Source organism: Mesitornis unicolor, unplaced genomic scaffold (assembly GCF_000695765.1).
Source record: "Mesitornis unicolor isolate BGI_N332 unplaced genomic scaffold, ASM69576v1 scaffold26388, whole genome shotgun sequence".
NCBI lineage: Eukaryota > Metazoa > Chordata > Aves > Mesitornithiformes > Mesitornithidae > Mesitornis > Mesitornis unicolor.
This window is the reverse complement of record NW_010203136.1, coordinates 23,467-41,904: the sequence shown is the minus strand read 5'-3', so window position 1 is coordinate 41,904 and position 18,438 is coordinate 23,467. Positions and strand designations below refer to the sequence as shown.

General features: G+C 39.1%; 1 protein-coding gene across 1 annotated transcript; it reads right to left on the bottom strand.

Moving 5' to 3' along the window:
* Window positions 1-5,666: 5,666 nt before the first annotated feature.
* FUT9 (fucosyltransferase 9 (alpha (1,3) fucosyltransferase)) lies at window positions 5,667-6,748 on the bottom strand. Its single transcript, XM_010190622.1, has one exon. It carries the CDS (start codon window positions 6,744-6,746, stop codon window positions 5,667-5,669), a length of 1,080 nt encoding a protein of 359 aa, XP_010188924.1. The 5' UTR covers window positions 6,747-6,748.
* Window positions 6,749-18,438: the final 11,690 nt, after the last annotated feature.

The following is an 18,438-nucleotide window of genomic DNA, read 5'->3' as shown; positions in this document are numbered from 1 at the left end:
GCAGGAATGAGAAACCTGACTGAGATCACCGAGTCATCTACTAGAGGTTGCCAAACAGTGATCTGTACCAGTCTCCTCATAATTCAGGCTATTAACCTGGAGATGAAAGGTGCTCTGCCACATGACCAAATCTCTGAACTATTCACTGCACAGAAACTGTTGGTTTCAGTTAATTGCGTAGAGAATATGGTGACATAAAAGATTCACAATTACCTTTCCAATAGAGTAATGAAGTTACTTTTTCCAATATGAAAACTGCAGGGTGATGTGTCTAGGACTAATTATTTCTCGTGAGTTTATGGTTTTATCATCTGTATCACTCTCTGGCATTTGTGTCATGAATTAAAATTACTACTGCATGGTTTATTTAATCAATTTCTTAGCATTTCTGTACCATTATGAACATATCTAACCGGTATGAATTTTACACTGATTCTCTGAAGGTAGAATTGGTTATACTATTAGAATTAGTTTTTCAAATATTAGAAGGGGAACTTCAATAAGAGAGTTGTTTATTGCTTCAGCGATCCCACCCTTGGCTCAATCCTTTATTAGTAGCATGGGAACCTCCCACGTCACTTGCTGACTCTGGTGGAAGATTTGCCTGAGCAAGGAGCTAAAGATGAAGCTGAAATAACTATCTTGTATCAGTCATGTTGATTGATTTCTAACGTTTTCAAATCACTTATATTTAAACAAACAAAGAAGAACTGTCAGCCAATATTAATGAAGAATCCCACCAACTGGTCAATAAACAAATACTTTCCCTGGACTCTCCTCTCAACAATGTACTAGTTTTGACCAAAGAAACACTTGAACATTTTATTAACTTCCACCATTAGGTTTAAATATATCAAAAGCCTCCTTGTCAGCCTGCACAGACACACCTCTTGTTCCTACTTTGCACACACAGTTAGTGAGTCTTATCTAGAATGAACCGAATATCTTCCTCCAAAAGCAAAATCAGATAGGGCTCAGACTGACCTTTTCTGGGCCACACTCAGTCTGGATTAAAAGGATGCATGCATGACCAGGTTTCGTGCTTTCTTCCCAGGACAGTCCTCGAAATGCTATCTCAGCAAGCCTCAGCTCCTCTCAGCTCCTCTCCTTGTACCACATGGGAGTTCACTCACCCTGTACTGCACAGGAAGGCTGTAAGGTGGAACGCCATGCTGAGTGCATGGTGGCACATATAGTATACTGAAGCAGAAGAGTAGGGCCAAGGTACATTGGATAGAAACTGAGCCAGAATTAGTCCGAAGAGTTTTCAGTGTGGAGTAGCTCGTCCACTCACAGGATTGACAAACATGATGCAAAAGAGGCCACACAAATTGGCCTTTGTTGACTATAGACTGTGCTCTCTGGCACAATTCCCAAAGGCAATAAAAACACTCTTTGAAGCCCCAGTGCATTAAAGGACTTAAGATGCTCTTAAATTTAAACATGTGCTTAAGGTCTTTCTTGAATCAAGTCCAGAAAGTATAGTTGCATGAGGACATGAAGATTTACTTCAAAATCAAAAAAGAAAAAAAGAATAAGGATTCTTGAAGTCAGATAAGCTTACTAAAATACTTCACTCTTCCCTCAGTGGTACTTTTTGTCTAATGAAAGAGATTATACAAGGCCAATAGGAGTCCAATTCTTGAATAATAAGCAACAGTTATTGATTCTTTAGCTGAAGCTTGCTTGATTAAGATGGGAGAAGATTACCTCTTATGGCATTGTTTTTTTGAAAGCCCAGTTTGAGAAACAAACATGAGTAGCTAGAAACAGTAAGTAGCTGTTTGCTGTAGTGCCAATTTCCTGTATCTCGCTCAGCCTGCATGAACACTACAAATCCTCACATTTGTGCTCTTAGTACAACTTTCATTTTATTTGATCTGTTTCTTAAAAGACAGATATATTTCTGTATGTGTCTCTCACATTCTGAGGGCCCTGCTCAGGCTGCACTTTCATTGTGAGTACAGCCATCGTGGAAGGCAAGAGGTATTCAGAGAAACTGGCAACCAGGATTCACTAAGGAATGGAGATCTCATACTGAGCAAGAGCTGCCGTGGTTGTTGAGTGTCTGTGAGATGAAAGGAAAACTCCCCTTTAGAAGGATCTGCTGCCAGTTTTGTCTGATGTCTAGTCACATTCAGTGGGGTAGCAATCCATCTGCAGTTAGTATTTTATATGGTTTGGGTCTTATTTTCCACACTGAGAAAAGAAATAATGTTGATAGCTCAGTGCATGACAGAGAGCCTAAAAACCTCCAAAAGAAGCCATTGTAAAAGAAAGAATAATGATTACTCTCTGTCTTCAGTGAGTGCTGAGTTAACCTGTGACAAGTACATATGCAAGATTATTGAGGGCTGGCAAATAAAATAAACTGAATGCCTGAAATAAAATTGTTGAGAATATTGAAAGAACTGGTGTGATTTAGCTTCTTTCAATTCCCTCTTCTTGCACAACAGTTTCCCTTTGCCAGTGGTACCAAGGCATAAAAAATAACTTTTTCTCTACTTTAACAAATGCCATGTAATTTACCCTTCCATAATTAATTGGAAGCTCATTCTCCTTCACAGTGATTTACTATTTGAGTCCATTTATGCTAGCTAGGAGCATAGATATCACAATGCTTAATGTTATATATAGACTGGAATCAATCTTCTGTGAGTTAGGTGTGTAGGTCTAGGGAGACTGCCCTTATGCATGCATGGAGTCCAGATGTTTTACATCCATTGCTTCACAACATTTGCCACCTAGACTAGACATGCCCAAAGATGCTTCATGTTCTGTCAGCAAAGTTCTTTATACCCAAAATGGTTTGATACCTGTAGATCACCTTAAGATCTTCATAAAATGGCTGGCTCATTTATGTACCAGCCAACACTTCAAGAATGTCAGTGAAGGTCATGACTTGTGTTTAGGATTTGGTCATGATTCTTGGTCATTTCAATCTGGATTAGATTTTTCTCCTGTTTTATTAATCTTTGAAACAATTTTAGCAATGTGTCCTGAATGCAAAATATACAAGCCTTGTATAGAGTTTCTATGAAGACAACAACTCTCTTTCCAGTTCTATCTATCTATCTATCTATCTATCTATCTATCTATCTATCATCTATCATCTATCTATCTATCTATCTATCAATCTATCTTTCACATTTCTTAAAATTCAGCCCAAGATTAGCCACGCTGGGTGGATCCAGTGCTCACAGAGGTAATTAAATTAATTGCAGGCTTAAAATTTAGCATATACTTCAGAACATTGCTGTGTATACAGCAATTTATATTTGTAGTAACAAGTCACATATCTTATTATTGTGCTTACTTGTTATCAATACGATAATTTATTGGCTCAGTCTTGATGCCAAGAAACCATTCTGATTTGACATAAAGCCTTGTAGCACACAGCATAACTACCACTATCTGAAATGAGAAATGAAATAAGGGACTGTGCATGTTCACCAAGGGCTGAATGTACTTCCACTGAGTTCAGTGCAAAGAACTTCCAAAATCCAGCATAAAGGGAATCAGATTATCCAGCCAAAGCAGTAGCATACTCAGAGACTGAGAATTTCACAGCCCTCCTGAAAGCAAAAGGTATGATGTCCTATTGGACAGACAGTAGGCAATAGCCATTTGCCTTCAAATTGAGAACTGCTACTCACCATATATCCACATCAGCACTTTGCTTTCAGAAGACTGGGTTTCATTATATTGCATTAATTTGCAAGGTAAGCTTATATTGTTTCGTAACGGAGTGCTGGTGAGTTTAGGAGGTTCACAGTATATTGCAAACTAGCAAAGACAGCAATAAATAATATAAATAAATATCTGGATCAGAATACAGGTTTTGAAGTCATAGGGAGAGAGTTTCTATAGTTGTTCCATGAAGTTTCCTGTTTTAGAAATTTAACTACATTACTCTTACAGCTTTCTATGTTACTAGTCCAGCTTGGGGTAAAAAGAAATCCGACAAATCACTTTATCTTTTGCTAAATATTTGTTATTGTTTATCCCTTATTCTCTTACTTCAGCTGAGTTGTCTGCAAGTTTAAGTACTTGATCAATTATTTTGCTTGATCAGGGTTTTATACATCACATTAGCTGAAGTTTTTCCATTTAAACTTTTTTTTAGTAGAAGGTGTGATTTGTAACATTTTGACCTGAAAAAACTAAGCTTGATACCAAAACATATCCATGTATTTATGTCATTAAACCAACCTTGTACATACGAATACATATATAGCAATCAGATAATTGTCTTAGCTGAAAAAAAAAGTAATAAAATCAGGTGACAGGTTAAAAGCAAACATTTTAAGCAAACATTTTAAACCAACATGACAATCATCACATTTTCATATTTGCCATCAAAGCAAATTTAATACTTAAGAACCTATTATATAGTCAAATTTTGATAGCAATGACTGCTCTTAAGAGTGCATTTGTTCATACCTGTCACATAAATATTTTCCAAACCCAAAATTCATTAGCTTAACGAGCTGAATGGTTGAATATATTAGTCTGATAGCTTATTTACTGAATTTCAGCATATTTAATTCAGAAAATAAACAGGTCATTTTCTTCCACATTCAGGAGTCATAACAAGTTGTCCAGCTACCATTGAAGTTCAACAGATCTTTACAAAATTGAGGAACAATTCACAATTATTTGAGAAATTATATGAGAGAAATTGCTAAAATTCCTCAACAAGCTACTTCTAAAAAGTGATTATTACCAGCTGAATTCAGTGTATGAGGCTGATGTAATCAAATGTCTATGTTAAAATCTGTTTATCTCTATATCAGTATAATACCACTTACAGTCCTGGTTCAGGTAAAAATTCCTTGAGACACAATGAGACTTAAGGACATACTGCATTTAAATACACTCAAAAATTGGATGAATCTGGGCTTTGGTCACTAAGGTTGTTCATCTTCTCTATATCTGACTTCTTTATTCCTCAAAGGGCAAGAACAGTCATAATCCTAAAGCAACTTCATACAGCTATGTGTTTAGAGACATCTTAATTTTTGAAACAAAGACTGTCTACTATTGTAATACCTTTTAAAAACTGCTTTTCAAGGTTCATCACCCTTAAAAGGGGGTGCAATTTATCATGCTGGAATAATGTTAGGTATTGAACTTTACTGTGTTCCCAAAATGTAAGCTGAACCATAAAAAACTTTACTGTCTTTTGAAATATTAGACACATTTCAGACTGGAACAGCAAATTATGTTCTTAAAGTTCTTTCTGGCATTTAAAAGTTGTGTCCCCATTTTCCAAACAGGTTAAACAGCAAATGTGAAGTAAAGAAAAAAAAAAAGAAGTGTTAAAAATGGCTACCTTAAGTGTAAGACTGGGACATATTTCACAGAAAATGTGGAAAATCTCTTTTAAAAATTATGGTAAACAATTACATATTCTTCAGTGCACATAATTAGTACGTACATTATAATTTAAAACTGAGTATTGATGACTGCTGCTGCTGATCTTTTAAAATCTCTTACAAAATATAAATAGTATAGCCAAGAGAGGATATCTGATAAACCATGACATAATTTTCTCCTCTCCTTCTATTTTTTTCCTCTTTTCCTTTCCTCTCCACTTGGACTGAAGTTTCTTCTGGCTTCTTCAAAAAAGTGCACGCACACACACACACACACACACACACAAATTAATCCCAAAACCATTTTTCCAAATTTCCAATGGACTTGTATTCCTGGTGTCTTTTCACATGATCACAAGCAAGACATGCATGTGATTCCCAGAACCTAGGAAGATGCACTGAGAAATCCTTCTTCCAGTTGAAATAACTAAGGTACATCTTGTTATTTTTGTCAAGCATCAGAAGATAATCTGCCAGATCTCTTGGGGTGAGAAAATCTTCCACGTGTATGAAAGAGTCTCCTGGAATGTAGTTCTCATAGTTTTCTCTGGAAGGGCCCAGTACAACTGGTACTGATCCAGCCAGAAGGGCATTGTAGAGTTTCTCAGTAATGTAATCTTTGTGGATAGAATTTTCAAAGGAAAGGTAGAATTTGCAAGTGGAGATAGTTGGAATCAAGTTTTTATCATTGACGTAGTCTCCAAAGGCTTGTCCGTAGGTATGAATTTCAATGTATTTGCTAAGCTCATTGTAATACTTGACTCGAGCGTGCTCAGGGTTCCAGTTACTTACAACCCAACAGACCAAGTTTTCCTTACTTGGCACTTCAATTGGAAAGGAACTTGTACCAACCATCATGAAGCCATAAGGCACCTGAATATCTGAATCACGCCGGTAAGTCAGGGTCAGGTTAAAGAGGTGTTCAATGCCACTCTTTTGTGGAGTATGAGTTGGAGACTCCAAGTTCATCCAAATCCACTTCTGGAATGGTGGCCTGGCTTGCTGAGGTAAATTAGTCAGATCCCAGCTAATGTCTCTGTGATGAATGAGAACAGCCTGGGATTTGTTATATAGTGAGCGGTCAATAGTCAGATGGCACCCGTGAATATTGAACATTGTTTGGCAAGATGTTAGATCAAATGTCTGACCAAATGGCCAGACCCAGATCAAAACAGTAGTTTCATTAACATTTTCAGTTTTGGAAGAAAAGAAGCTCTTCATTTTCAGAACTGAACTGGCTGATTCTATAGGACCAGAGATCCAGCTGTTTGTTGGCTTGATATAAACTAGTATAAATGCCATGAAACAACCAAGGACAATGAAGATAATAAAAAATGGCCGGAAAATTCCTTTAGATGTCGATGTCATAATTTGTTCTGAGAAAAAAAGAGAGGGAGAGAAAGAGAGAAAATAACATCAGGTATTAAATTACATATATATGTCCTGTTAAAGCAATCAGACATCAAAATGTATAGAACTTCAACATCACTGAGTTGTAACCTCAGAAATTTCCTTTAAGTAGAGAGGGTATGAGTTCTTGCATGCTATTCATGACAAAGGGACAATGTTTTTCCACTTCACATTAAAAGCTAATTGAAATAAATGAAACAAAGGATTTCAATACATCTCATACTTTATACAAACCAGTACGTAACTTGAGAAGGATATATCTTGGAAAGGTTCTTTTTGCTTAGAACCTAGGCTAAGAGTTTAAGAGACACACAAAACAGACAAAATTACCCTTTGAGTCTGTCCTTCTGTCTGTGTAAGGGATAACATGCTGCAGATTTTGTCCATATTTGTGTATATATGTGTATGGAGGATACAGGATTAGAGGAATGAGAAAGGAAGGGACAGGAGCTTTAATTCTGTAGTCAATAAGACTGTTAGAAACTACTTCATTCTTGATGGCTTTATGGGGATGAACATTCGTGCCTTCTCCAGAGGACTCCTAAAATATCTAGGGAAGGAAAGCAGCAATAGAGATTCTCAGCTCCTCTGTTTTCATGTGCAGCCTCATTTAGTTCACACACAAAGAAAATGAGCAAAAAGATGTCCTTAAATATTTGGTTATGTTTTTATGGCACAGCCCTGTGTGGGGAAAATTAGGAAAAATAGAGATATGCTGTATCTTTGTGAGGTAATCTTTTTTTTTTCTTTTTCCATGGGGGAAAAGGGGCGAGGAGTTCATGTAATCTCCTTTGTCCTCTCTCTGGGTGTCTCTCCCTGAGAGAAGTGATATATCTCTTTCCAGAGCAGGTCTTCCATACGGTTCTTGTGAAACCCAGCAAAGTGAGGGGCTGCTTGTTTCTAACCTCTGCTCCTGAATACAGCCCTAGAACTCAGAGGTGTTCTAAACATAAAAAGAAAGGTATTTCTACAGTGCATTTCAACAACTATAAAATTTGTCTGGCTTTCTTTTTCTGCATATTTTTCCATTATTTGGGTTTCTGTTATCTTTACTAGCTAGCTCCACAAAAAAAAATCTCACTCATAAATATATACTTAAAATATATATATATGAATAAATGGAAAAATTAATTCAATTCACGGAAAGCAGAAAGACAATTTCAGGCCTTTTCAGCCAGTTTCATAGCACATCTCCTCTAACCTGTGAAATAAGCAGTTAAATTCAGAATGAATCCACAGTAGACTGTGATTCAGAGGTCCATTAACATAACTTTGCTGCTTTGAGAGCATAAAAACTGATATGTAAGTATAGCACTACAGTTACAACAAAAAAATTTTCACATTCATTGTTGAGGAAAGGAAAAAGGAGGTAACTTCATGCTTAGCTTTATTCTAACATTTTGATGAAAAAGGAATTTGCCACAATGTCTCCCCTGTTTTGGGAAGGCAGCTGGTCTTAATTCTTGTCTTAGTTATTGCAGTGGGTTAACCTTGGCTGGCTGTCAGACTCCCACCCAGCTGTTCTCTTACTCCCCCTCCTCAGCAGCTCAGGGGGAGAAAATAATAAAAGAATCTTGTAGACTGAGGTAAAGACAGGGAGATAACTCACCAGTTACTGTCACAGGCAAAACAGACTCACCTTGGGAAAAAAATAATGCAATATATTTCCAATTAAAATAGATTTGGATAGTGAGAAATAAAGACAGAAGTTAAAATAATACCTTCCCCCCCAACATCTTCCCAGGCTCAAGTTCATTCTTCATTCCCAACTCCTCTACCTCCTCCCTGCCCTGGAGCAGTGCAGACGGATGGGTAATGGAGCTCTGCAGTCAGTCCACAATGATTCCTCTCAGCAGCTCCTTCCTCCTCACACTTTCCCCCTGCTTTGACATGAGTCCTTTCCATAAGATACAGTCTCTTCAGGAAAAAAACCTCTGCTCCTGCATGGACTATCCATGGGCTGCATTTCCTTCAGCACACGTCCCCCTGCTTTGGCATGGGGTTCTCCCTGGGCTGCAGCGTGGTACTTCTCCTCTGTGGGCTGCAGGGAAATCTCTGCTCTAGTGCCTGATTGTTCCTCTCATCCTTCTCCAACCTTGGTGCTCACAAGGTTGTTCCCCACAATTTTTCTCCTCATTTCTCACTGCCTGTTCCTTTCTTAAATATGTTCTCCCAGAGGCACGACCACCTTGGCTGCTGGGCTGAGCTGTGCCCTGTGATGGGTCTGCTGGACACAGCTGGAACCAGCTGTGTTCATCACAGGGCAGCCCTGGCCTCTCCTCACAGAGAGGCCTCTGCTGCCCATACCTGGGCATGAACACCCAGTACAGTTCTATAAAATATAGTGGTATGTTGAGTCTGACTCTTTTTGTCTCAGCCCCTTTCTCTAGGACATTGTTTAGCAGGTCCTGTCTGCTTTCAGCAAAATGATCCTGAAGGGAGTAAAGGGGAGGAACTGTTGTGTTCATAGCTTTTCCACTTATCCAGTTTAAATCCCTCTAAAAGGAGGGCTTTTTTTAGCCTATGTTGATTTTTGATGGATAATATGTTTAAAGGGGAGGTGATGACCCATGAGAGCAGAAGGCTGCTTCCCTGCCTTACTATAGTGAAAGTCAGAATGGGGTCTCTGAAGAAAAAGGGATTTAGGTTGAGAAGCTCCAGGGGATGAAGCTCAAGGAAAGAAAAACAGGAGGCTGAGCTGATCTTCATGTAACTCTGTTCTTATCTGTTCTTAATTTCTGGTACTGAAACCAACACATACAATAGGTATCACCTTTTACGAACAGATAGCATGAGCTGCGTTTGAACAATAGGTTGGGAAAAGTGTCTATTCAGAGAGACTGTTCATTTTCTAGGGATTGAAATGGATGAGAAATCAGAAAAGGACCTTAACATTGTGCCTTGTAACTTAGTCACCTTCCAGTTAAAAGCCCTTTGACACAAGCCTCTCTGATGGGGATTATTTTACACTAAGCTCTTCTGCTAACTAATAAAAACCCCTGCATCATCACATAGTAATTCTTGCTAGATAGGAAATTATCAGATATTATGTATTCTGTTTTCTGCCTGAAATACTAGTGTGTCCATGATGTTGCATTTCCACGGGGAGCTTTTCAACTGTAGTGCCAACGTGAGGATGAACACTTGCTGTTTGTGCTACCCAGAGTACTGATATTAACATCTCACAACACTAAACAGTTGAGTTTACCTATTTTATCCCTTCCAGATCTGTTTCCTTGCATTGCTTTGCTGCCCTGTAAATTCATGTGCCCCCTTCTTATCTGGGATCACGGTTCTTAGATTTTCACCACAACACTAGCCTACAGTCAGCATAGCCCTTTTTAGTTTTCCATCCTTTGGATTCAGAGAACTAACCGGACACAGACTCATACATCTATTAGAAGTATAGGCATCACTGGCATGCTTCAGTTTGAAGCTACTGCTAATGGGATGGTGGAAAATAGCTGTAAAAGAAAGATCCATTAAAACCTGGAATGAGAGGCTGCAAGGAAGCAGAAAACCTGAGCAGACTTCTAAAATTACTACTTACCTATACACTGAGGAGCTGGACAGGATTTTGCCATGGAATTCTACTTTTCTATTCCATTTTGTGTCAACTCCAGTAATCACTTATAAGATGTGCACTGGAAATAACAGTAATTTTTCAGCTTGAAGTGCTAACCTCAGGTGCAATAACTTCTGTGCTCCATAAAGCAGACTGAGGAACCTGTGGAATGAACCAGTAAACTCTGCTTTCATGGCTTTTGGAATTGAGTCCTGTACACAGTCAGACAGCAGTACAGTGAAGGAATATGGGAAGCACCTATTGACAAATACTCTTTTGTTGACAAGTAGCTTGTCTCTACTCCTAGAAAGTACAGGTTGTGGTTTTTTGTTTGTCCAAAAGAAATCACGGAATACTTTTTTCACAATATTCTCAAAATGTAGAGTCTTTTCCATATTCATTTATTTCCTTCTCTTTTGTGCCCAAGATAGCCATAAATCTCCTGCTGTAATTCTCACTATAAAGGTGATGCTCAGGAGACATTTGTTGCAAGACATCCAGCCAAGTAACCTTAATTCACTCTTCTTCTTTCATGGCTTTCCATCTACCACAGAATCCAAGATTTCCTTTTTGTGGATCCCTTCCCCCATCTATCTCAGGCATGCCAGACTCTGAAAAGAAAACTTTGTCAAAGAAATGTGTTTACTGAGACTTTTGCCAAGTGGTAGAATTCAGCACTTTTGATAGTTTTCTTATAAAGTACATTTCAGAGTGTTGTGGCATAGCAAGCATTTTCTATGTGCTTTTTTTCTAAGTTGAAAGTATAGTATTTCATCAGTACAAGACTATTTTTCTCACTACAAAACTTAGCAAGTCTCCTTTTTAAGTGCAAAACTTGGCATTCCATCAGCAAGCAACTCAATTTAGTAGCAACACAAACAGAATGATACTAACAGGGTACCAGCGTCATTAACCCCAAGTACACCAGACAAGGCTTGCAAAAATATATATTTTGTGAATGCACCATGTTCACCAAGAAATAAAATGGAATTTTATGGAAACTGTTTTACCATGAGGATAAAAATTAGTGACAATCATTTCAGAAGGGATTGACATGGATTTTTGGTTATGCAACATTGCAGGAGGGAGAAAATGTAAACTTTTTGGTCAATAATATCAATGTTTATTTCTCTGGTATATTTTTACACCAGTTTCTGTGGTATACTCTCAGGATTTTGCAAGAAGCCCAAAATATGTCACCACTTGCAGAGGTATAAGTTTCATTACTAGACTAGTACTGAGATGTTTTTAAATTAAGCTGAAGTAAAGATTTTAGAAATCAGAGGCACTGAATAATGAATTAAAAAAATGGCTTGTAACTTTTGTCATCTTAGAATTCTTAAGTGTTCAAGGCTAACTGTTATCTACATCATCACTTGGTCTCAGGATAACTGAAGAAGAAATACTTAACAACCTCAGTATAGACTCTCAAAATCACTCCTGGGATGAGATCGGGCATTTCTGGCACAGAGGGCTTATCAAGATTGAGGAGCAAAAGGCCATGGAAGCGAAGAAAGGTGTCAGAGGTGGGCCCATTTAGAAGCAGACAGCTAGCTAGGTAAATATTCTGTAACTGATAAAAGAATGGTCAAATGCAGTGGGAACTGATAGGAATCAGAAGGAAAAAAATGTTATTGTTAGAAAGAAGGCTCCTTTGAAATTGCTTTCCCTGTCTTATGGTGTGTTTCACCAGCCTAGACCATGGCATATCTGTGTTTGTGCCAAGAGCTGTGTTTTCTTAGACCACACTTCCAATTAGCTGGCGCTTTTTCACCTGCAGTATTAAAAGAAAACTGCCTCAGGATAGCCCAAGTGTGACTTCTTATCTCCAAGTCACTGCTGTGTGGACATGCCCCAAACTGCTTTTGCTTCAGCTCTCTGAGATTGAATAATGTTTCTTTTTATTGGAATTAACTCTCACCACTCCCAGTTATGCCTCCTCTGTTGTAATGGTTGTTGTAACGGTGGATTTCTCCCCTTCACCCTCATACAAACATGAGTTTGCTTCCACACCTTTCCACGCCTGTCCCACAGATTTCTGAAAGCAGCCCAGTATGAAAAGGTTCAACAGAGCTGCATACAGTTAAAGGCTGAAAGCTGAATGAGCTGCTAATCTCAGACTGCATATTTTTCTTCTATTGTTTGCAACATTCTTTTTCTTCCTCTCTTCACCTCCTCTGTTTTTGGGTTATTTGTTCAATTCCTTAGATTCCAGTGTTGTGTAGTTGTGCTCTGAGAGCAGTATAGAATCATGTTATTCAACAGTGGCAATTTTTATTTTGAACAGTTTTAGGAAAATGATCTAGTAGCACCCGGAGGACAGGTAGCCATTAGGATAGATTGCTTAGGGATGGTGCTGAACCTATCACTGGAGACTGCTAAGGACAGGTTAGACAAGCACCACTAAGCAATGAGAGCTCAGATTCTGCCCCCAGGGCCTGGGGCTGGGCTAGATGACCTCACTTGATTCCTTCTAGCCTTGTGCTCAGTGATAATATTAAACACAGATTCTTGTAAATGCGCCTAATAGAAACACAAGCTGGCTGTCTAAAACTGAAAACAATTGCTGAATAAACTAGTAAAAAAAATCCCCCATCTTGAAACTTGTCGTGCAAGCTATTAAATAGCCATACTGTACTCAGTGAAAATGTAGAGGAAATTGAAAAACTGTGTGGACAACAACAGCAGCAAAGTCCCTGTTTTCAAAGGCAAAATAAAAAGCTGCCTGTCAATTGCTAGCTAGGAGTCTGCTGCTTTTTTGAGAATCTCTGAATTTTGTCCCCTCAGGCCTTGCTGAGGAAAACCTTATTCTCAGCTCCCATCTCCCAATTGCTGTGCAACACACAGCGTGTGGCCATGGCTCAGCAGCCCTCAGCCTTCCCCTGTGATTGTCATCCATCCTCTCCTTCTCCCCACGGCAGTCACACACTGTCACTCTCCAGCTGCTCAGGCAACAGCTCAGTGGTTCCTTTCTGTGATCTGACTGTACAGCAAAAGGCATTAGCCAGGGACACAGGGTCTCTCAGAATAACGAGGGAAATGGGTACAGCACTGCTGTCTGCACTGGAGTGACCCTATCTCCACCCCCACTGCCAAATATGGGACACAAAAAAAGAGAAATGGAATTACCAAAAAATCCTACCAGCAAGGAATTTTTCCAGACAATCAGGCAGTAGTGTCAGGACACCTCACTTCACACTGCAGCTGTGTTGCTTTCTAGTTACGAGCTTTTAGGTTTGTCTCAGAGGGAACATGAGCACTCTCCATTCCCTCCCTGGCACAACTGGAAAATACATGCATGCAAAGCTGTCAGAAACCTCAGCAGCGCTGCCAGCCTTGGTAACATGCAAAGACAGGACCTTTTTTACCTTAACTTCCACGGTGTCTTGTCCACATCACAGCTAGTGTATGACTGATAGCAATCTGTGAAAGGAGTGGTGGCTTTCCATACTCTGCTAGCTACTGAAAGGGGAGTTCTTCACCACCACAACTTAGTAGCAAACTTTATCTTCCTTGCCAGGAAAGTGCTTTTTATCTTGCTGAAGATAAAGCTCATCCTAGCTATGCAGCAAAGCCAATCCACACTTCTTTCAAAATCTTTGAAAAGGCTCTGCACCAAATGAAGCTTATCAAATAAAAGCTGCTCCAGAAGTAAGTGGTCTCTTTCTCCCTCCTTTCCATGTGGTTTGGGGACAGCCAGCTGCTTTCTCTCTGATTCTGCCAGAACTGCAGAAAGAGCTCTTCAGTAGCTTTGTGGCTGGCTTATAAAACTGCAGCCGACCAGCTGAAATATGAATAACATACCTGCACAAGTTATGTATTTGTGATGGCCACCAGCCCACCAGAAAGCCCTAGTTAATTCACAGTAGCTGAGGAAATGGTGTGAGTTAAGGCAAACGGAGATGGAGCATGAAGTGGCAGAAGACAAATCATAGGCTTTGCTATGCATTTGTGCTAAACTCCAAATCCCAGAATCACAGTTGCTTCTGGCTGATTTTCTAGTATACGGTTCCCTAGAATGATGGAAGAACACCTCCCCATGCAAAGCAGACAAAGCTGAAGCAGGAAAGAGCAGAGGATGCCAGATTACAATAGTGAACATTTACTGTAGGGGACATTACTTCTGTGGCAAAGCAAGACTTTTGCAGCTCTAAGCACCAGCTGTTTGTGTAGCTATGATTAGAGGCTGTCTGCAGTAGTTACCCTGCTGAATCTTGCTGCATAGGCAAGCTTGAAAATTTTAATTGGGATTTAATGCTGCTTTTTTTGCAGATGCAACTGCATAGATCTGGAGGATTCTGCCAGTGGCAGCATAACTCCTGAGACAGCTCTGTAACCTAGAAAGAAAGCCTGAGAGCCCTTAAAAAATGTCATAAAATCCTCATAATCTATCTTTTCTTAACATTTCACTTCTCTGCCTGCCTAGCACCTTTTCCTTTAGAAACTCATTATACCTCTGGGTTTGGGATCTGTACTGATGCAACTGTTTCTTTAGGATGCAGGTCAATGTTCTTGCTTTAATTTGCAAAGTCTGAAGTGCTGTGGATGTGAGTTGCCAGAGAGACAACAACTGCCCTAGAGAGAAAAGAAAGCAGCTGAAGTGCTCAAATCACTTGCAATCTGCTGTATGGCTGAATTTGCTAATACAGTCAGAAGGAAAGTGAAGAGGAAAGGTCATGATTTATAGACCTATTTTTTTGAAATATGCCCATATCCTGTGCAAATAAAACCTTTTTTAGAATTTTTTAAATTTTTTTTTTCTTCGTCTCACAGGGTGGAAGGATGGACATTTGTTTTAGAAATTCAGCCATTTGAATTGTATTTCTTGACTATTCTAATCAAAAAAGTAACCTAAGTGTTGGTCAACAGGACTCATGATGGCCAAGAGTCCTTATCCAGGTTCTGCTAGTTGTTGTCTAAATGATTTGAGCAGGGCTCCTCACTGCTCTAGCATTTATAAATAAGCATCAGTGACTCAGAACTTTAGGTTGGAGTCTGTGCATAGAGAATACAAATCCTCCATATCATAACATACCGGGTGCCAAAAATGGCGGTTGCTCATTTTTGATCTGGGAAAAGTGCAGTTCAAGTAAATGGTGTAATGTAGCTCACTTGTGAGTGTAAAGACATCAGAACTAAATTCATGGACAAGTGAAAAATGGAAGAATAGAACCAATCATTATCCCGTAGCACACCAACAGCTACATTTTCAGGGTGGCTTGTATTGGTAGTGCTAAACATTTTAAAGAAAGAGGTTGGTAGGTGTAAGATAGAAGGTGATTATAAAATAAGGTTCTTAAATGAAGTGCTTTGTCTTGCTGGAGCAAACAAATTAGTAATTCATTATAAAGATTAGCTAAGTTTGGACCCTGAAAATAAGAACAGAAGACTTTTAAGAGTCCAATCCACATGACTTCTTATGCATGCACAGAGAGAAAGAGCAAGATCCATACAAAGTAAATTCAGAATAATTTCTAATAATATTATAACTGTGAAGATGTGCACACATGCAGAAACAAAAACATAATCCCCTAAAACATTAAATAGCAAGAATGGAAGCATATTTTAAACAGAATATATATTTTAGATAGCATCTATCGTAAAACCAGCAAAAATAACAATCCCTAAACCTCTCAAACTGTATACTCTTCTGAGGAAACGAAATTGCAGTTGAGAGAAACCAGTGGTTAATTTTTTGGACCGTCTCTTTGTGTGCATAACAAAAGGAAGAGCAGAGAGCTGGAACTACTAGTATAGCAAGCTGAGAAATACAAAGCTTAACAAAAGTCACTGAAAAGACTTTTTCTGTAGAAAAGAAAAAAAAGAAACCCTTCAGTCAAGAAACAGCAAATACATAAGAAGAATGGGTTGAAGGAACAAGTCTGAAAAAATCCTCAAGTAGTTACAAGCACCTACATGTTCTAAGATGATGTTTTCTTGTTACTACTTACTGTCCAGGTTAACATATGCATCGATGCCTCTGAGAGCAACTCTCAAGGTTAAAATACAGAAATGAAGAATATTCTGCACAGTCTGTTGACAAGATATTGTACAAAGCAGATCAGAAGTGAAGATCATACTTCATTTGAAAAGACTCAAGCTATTTCCTATTTCTTAGCTTATTGTCTTCCTTTTAAGCTTGTTAAAAGGAGAAGTTAAATATTTGCAGTGCAAGTTAAAGCAGTTCATTCTGATGTTTAATTACTGGTTTTTACTGTCATACATTATTCTACACTTAATAGAGCTAAAGTTCCATAATGAATTAATAAAATTTTTACCACCACAGTAACAGTTAATGTACAATTATTTACTATATCTTGGAATTACAATTTGCCAAGCAGTCTTTTTCCCATCTTAAGGTTTCCAGCTTGTAGTCTTTCTCTGGTACAATCCTACTGCATGTATTAAAAAGATATACTTAAACAGAGAGAGTTCTCATTTGTACCTACTGCATGAGGAAGACTTTATATAGCTATCTTACTCCCAAAGTAACTTTCTAAAGAAAATCAGCAGAGGTAGCTAGGAGGAAATACAAGAAGAAAGAGAACAAGGGAAATAAACTGGAAAAGGGGAAAAAGGGAGCTAAATACGAGGTCAGCAGCACTCCATTTAATTCTGTATTCCTCTGCTTTGAGGACATTGGTGGAAAGAAAAATTATGGCAAAACTTTGCAAATAGTCTGTGCATCTCTGCAGTTAAGACAGTTTAGCAGAGGTGGGTAGGACTGATTTGATGACAAGAATGATAAGAGGGACCTTAACCCCTGATTGACTAGGCTACCCATGTCCTAAGGAATTCCAAAGCAGAAACAGGCACTACTACTAGGGATCGGGGAAATGCTGGTATCTGATTCCAAAACTGCAACCCTGAAAACCTCTGTTCATTTGTCACTAAATGCTGATCATGCTTAAACTCCCTCTGGCTCTCTGCCTTTCAGGCTCCTGTGCACTTAGCAGCCTGGTGCCAGCACATCCCTAGAAGGGGCTCATTCTTCACAGGGAAGGGCCATTCAAAATCGATGCTAGCTATTCCCCCAGCTCTGAGCCCTGGGGATGTAGATGTGCCTAGAAAAGCAGAATCCATCTTAAATGCAGTGATAACAGCTGTTATTTGTTTTGTTTAGCTGTTTTGTTTGTTTGATTTTAAAGAAACAAGCATAGGATGAAGTCCTTTTATGCAGCAATTGAAGCTATGACCTATGAGATACAAATCCTTCAGCCCGCAGTGATTCAGATCTAGACATTTCACTTTTCTTAAAGATTTCCTAGCTCCTAAGCAACAATGGATGTCGGTTTTAAAATGTGTGAAGAGCTTTAAAATCAGAGGTGAAGAATCCTTTTCTCCTTATTGGTGCCCTAGCTGCTAATCGAGACTGCTATTTTCCTGTGACCTCTTTCAGTCTCTTGCCTGTTGAGTCCCTAATGATTTATGACCAGGGGCACATCTGCAGTGGTTGACGAGTCAGCTTCCTTCTCTGTGCAGTTTACAACCCTGCAAAGAGAAGGTGGCAGAGGTGGCTTGAGTCTCCTTCATTTGAAAGATCACAAAACCCCTTCTGTGTTTTGGGTGAATCCTCCTCTGGCTGTGTTTCAAAAGGTGTAATTCCCTAATTTCTTTGTAAAAGAAAGGGGCCAGCTCCCTGATATCACAGGAAGACACCCAGCTCTGAATCTCAAGAAGCACTGACTCCTTCAGAGCACCGGGTGTGCCTTAGGGATGGAGGAAGGCACATCCCAGTCCTGTTCTGAGCAGCCTTTTCCTTGTGCTGTGTCTCCATCCTTAGGTGCTTGACTGATTTCCTGCATTAAGGAGGTGGTCTAGGCGGCCTAATGAGGCTTTTGGGCTAACAGCCAATGATGCTAATGCTCAGCACACAAGCTGGTTTCTGAGTACAGCCTTTGGTCTGCTTGATCAGGTGCGGTCAGATGTCACACAAAACAATACCACAAAGTCTCCCTCTCAGCCAAATTAAGTGGGATTTTTGGTAGAATATATGTATCATAAGTTCTCATAAAGGGCATGAAATCAAAAGCAATAATAATAATAATATTAGGAAATCTTGACCTTACTGAGCAGGATCTTGGT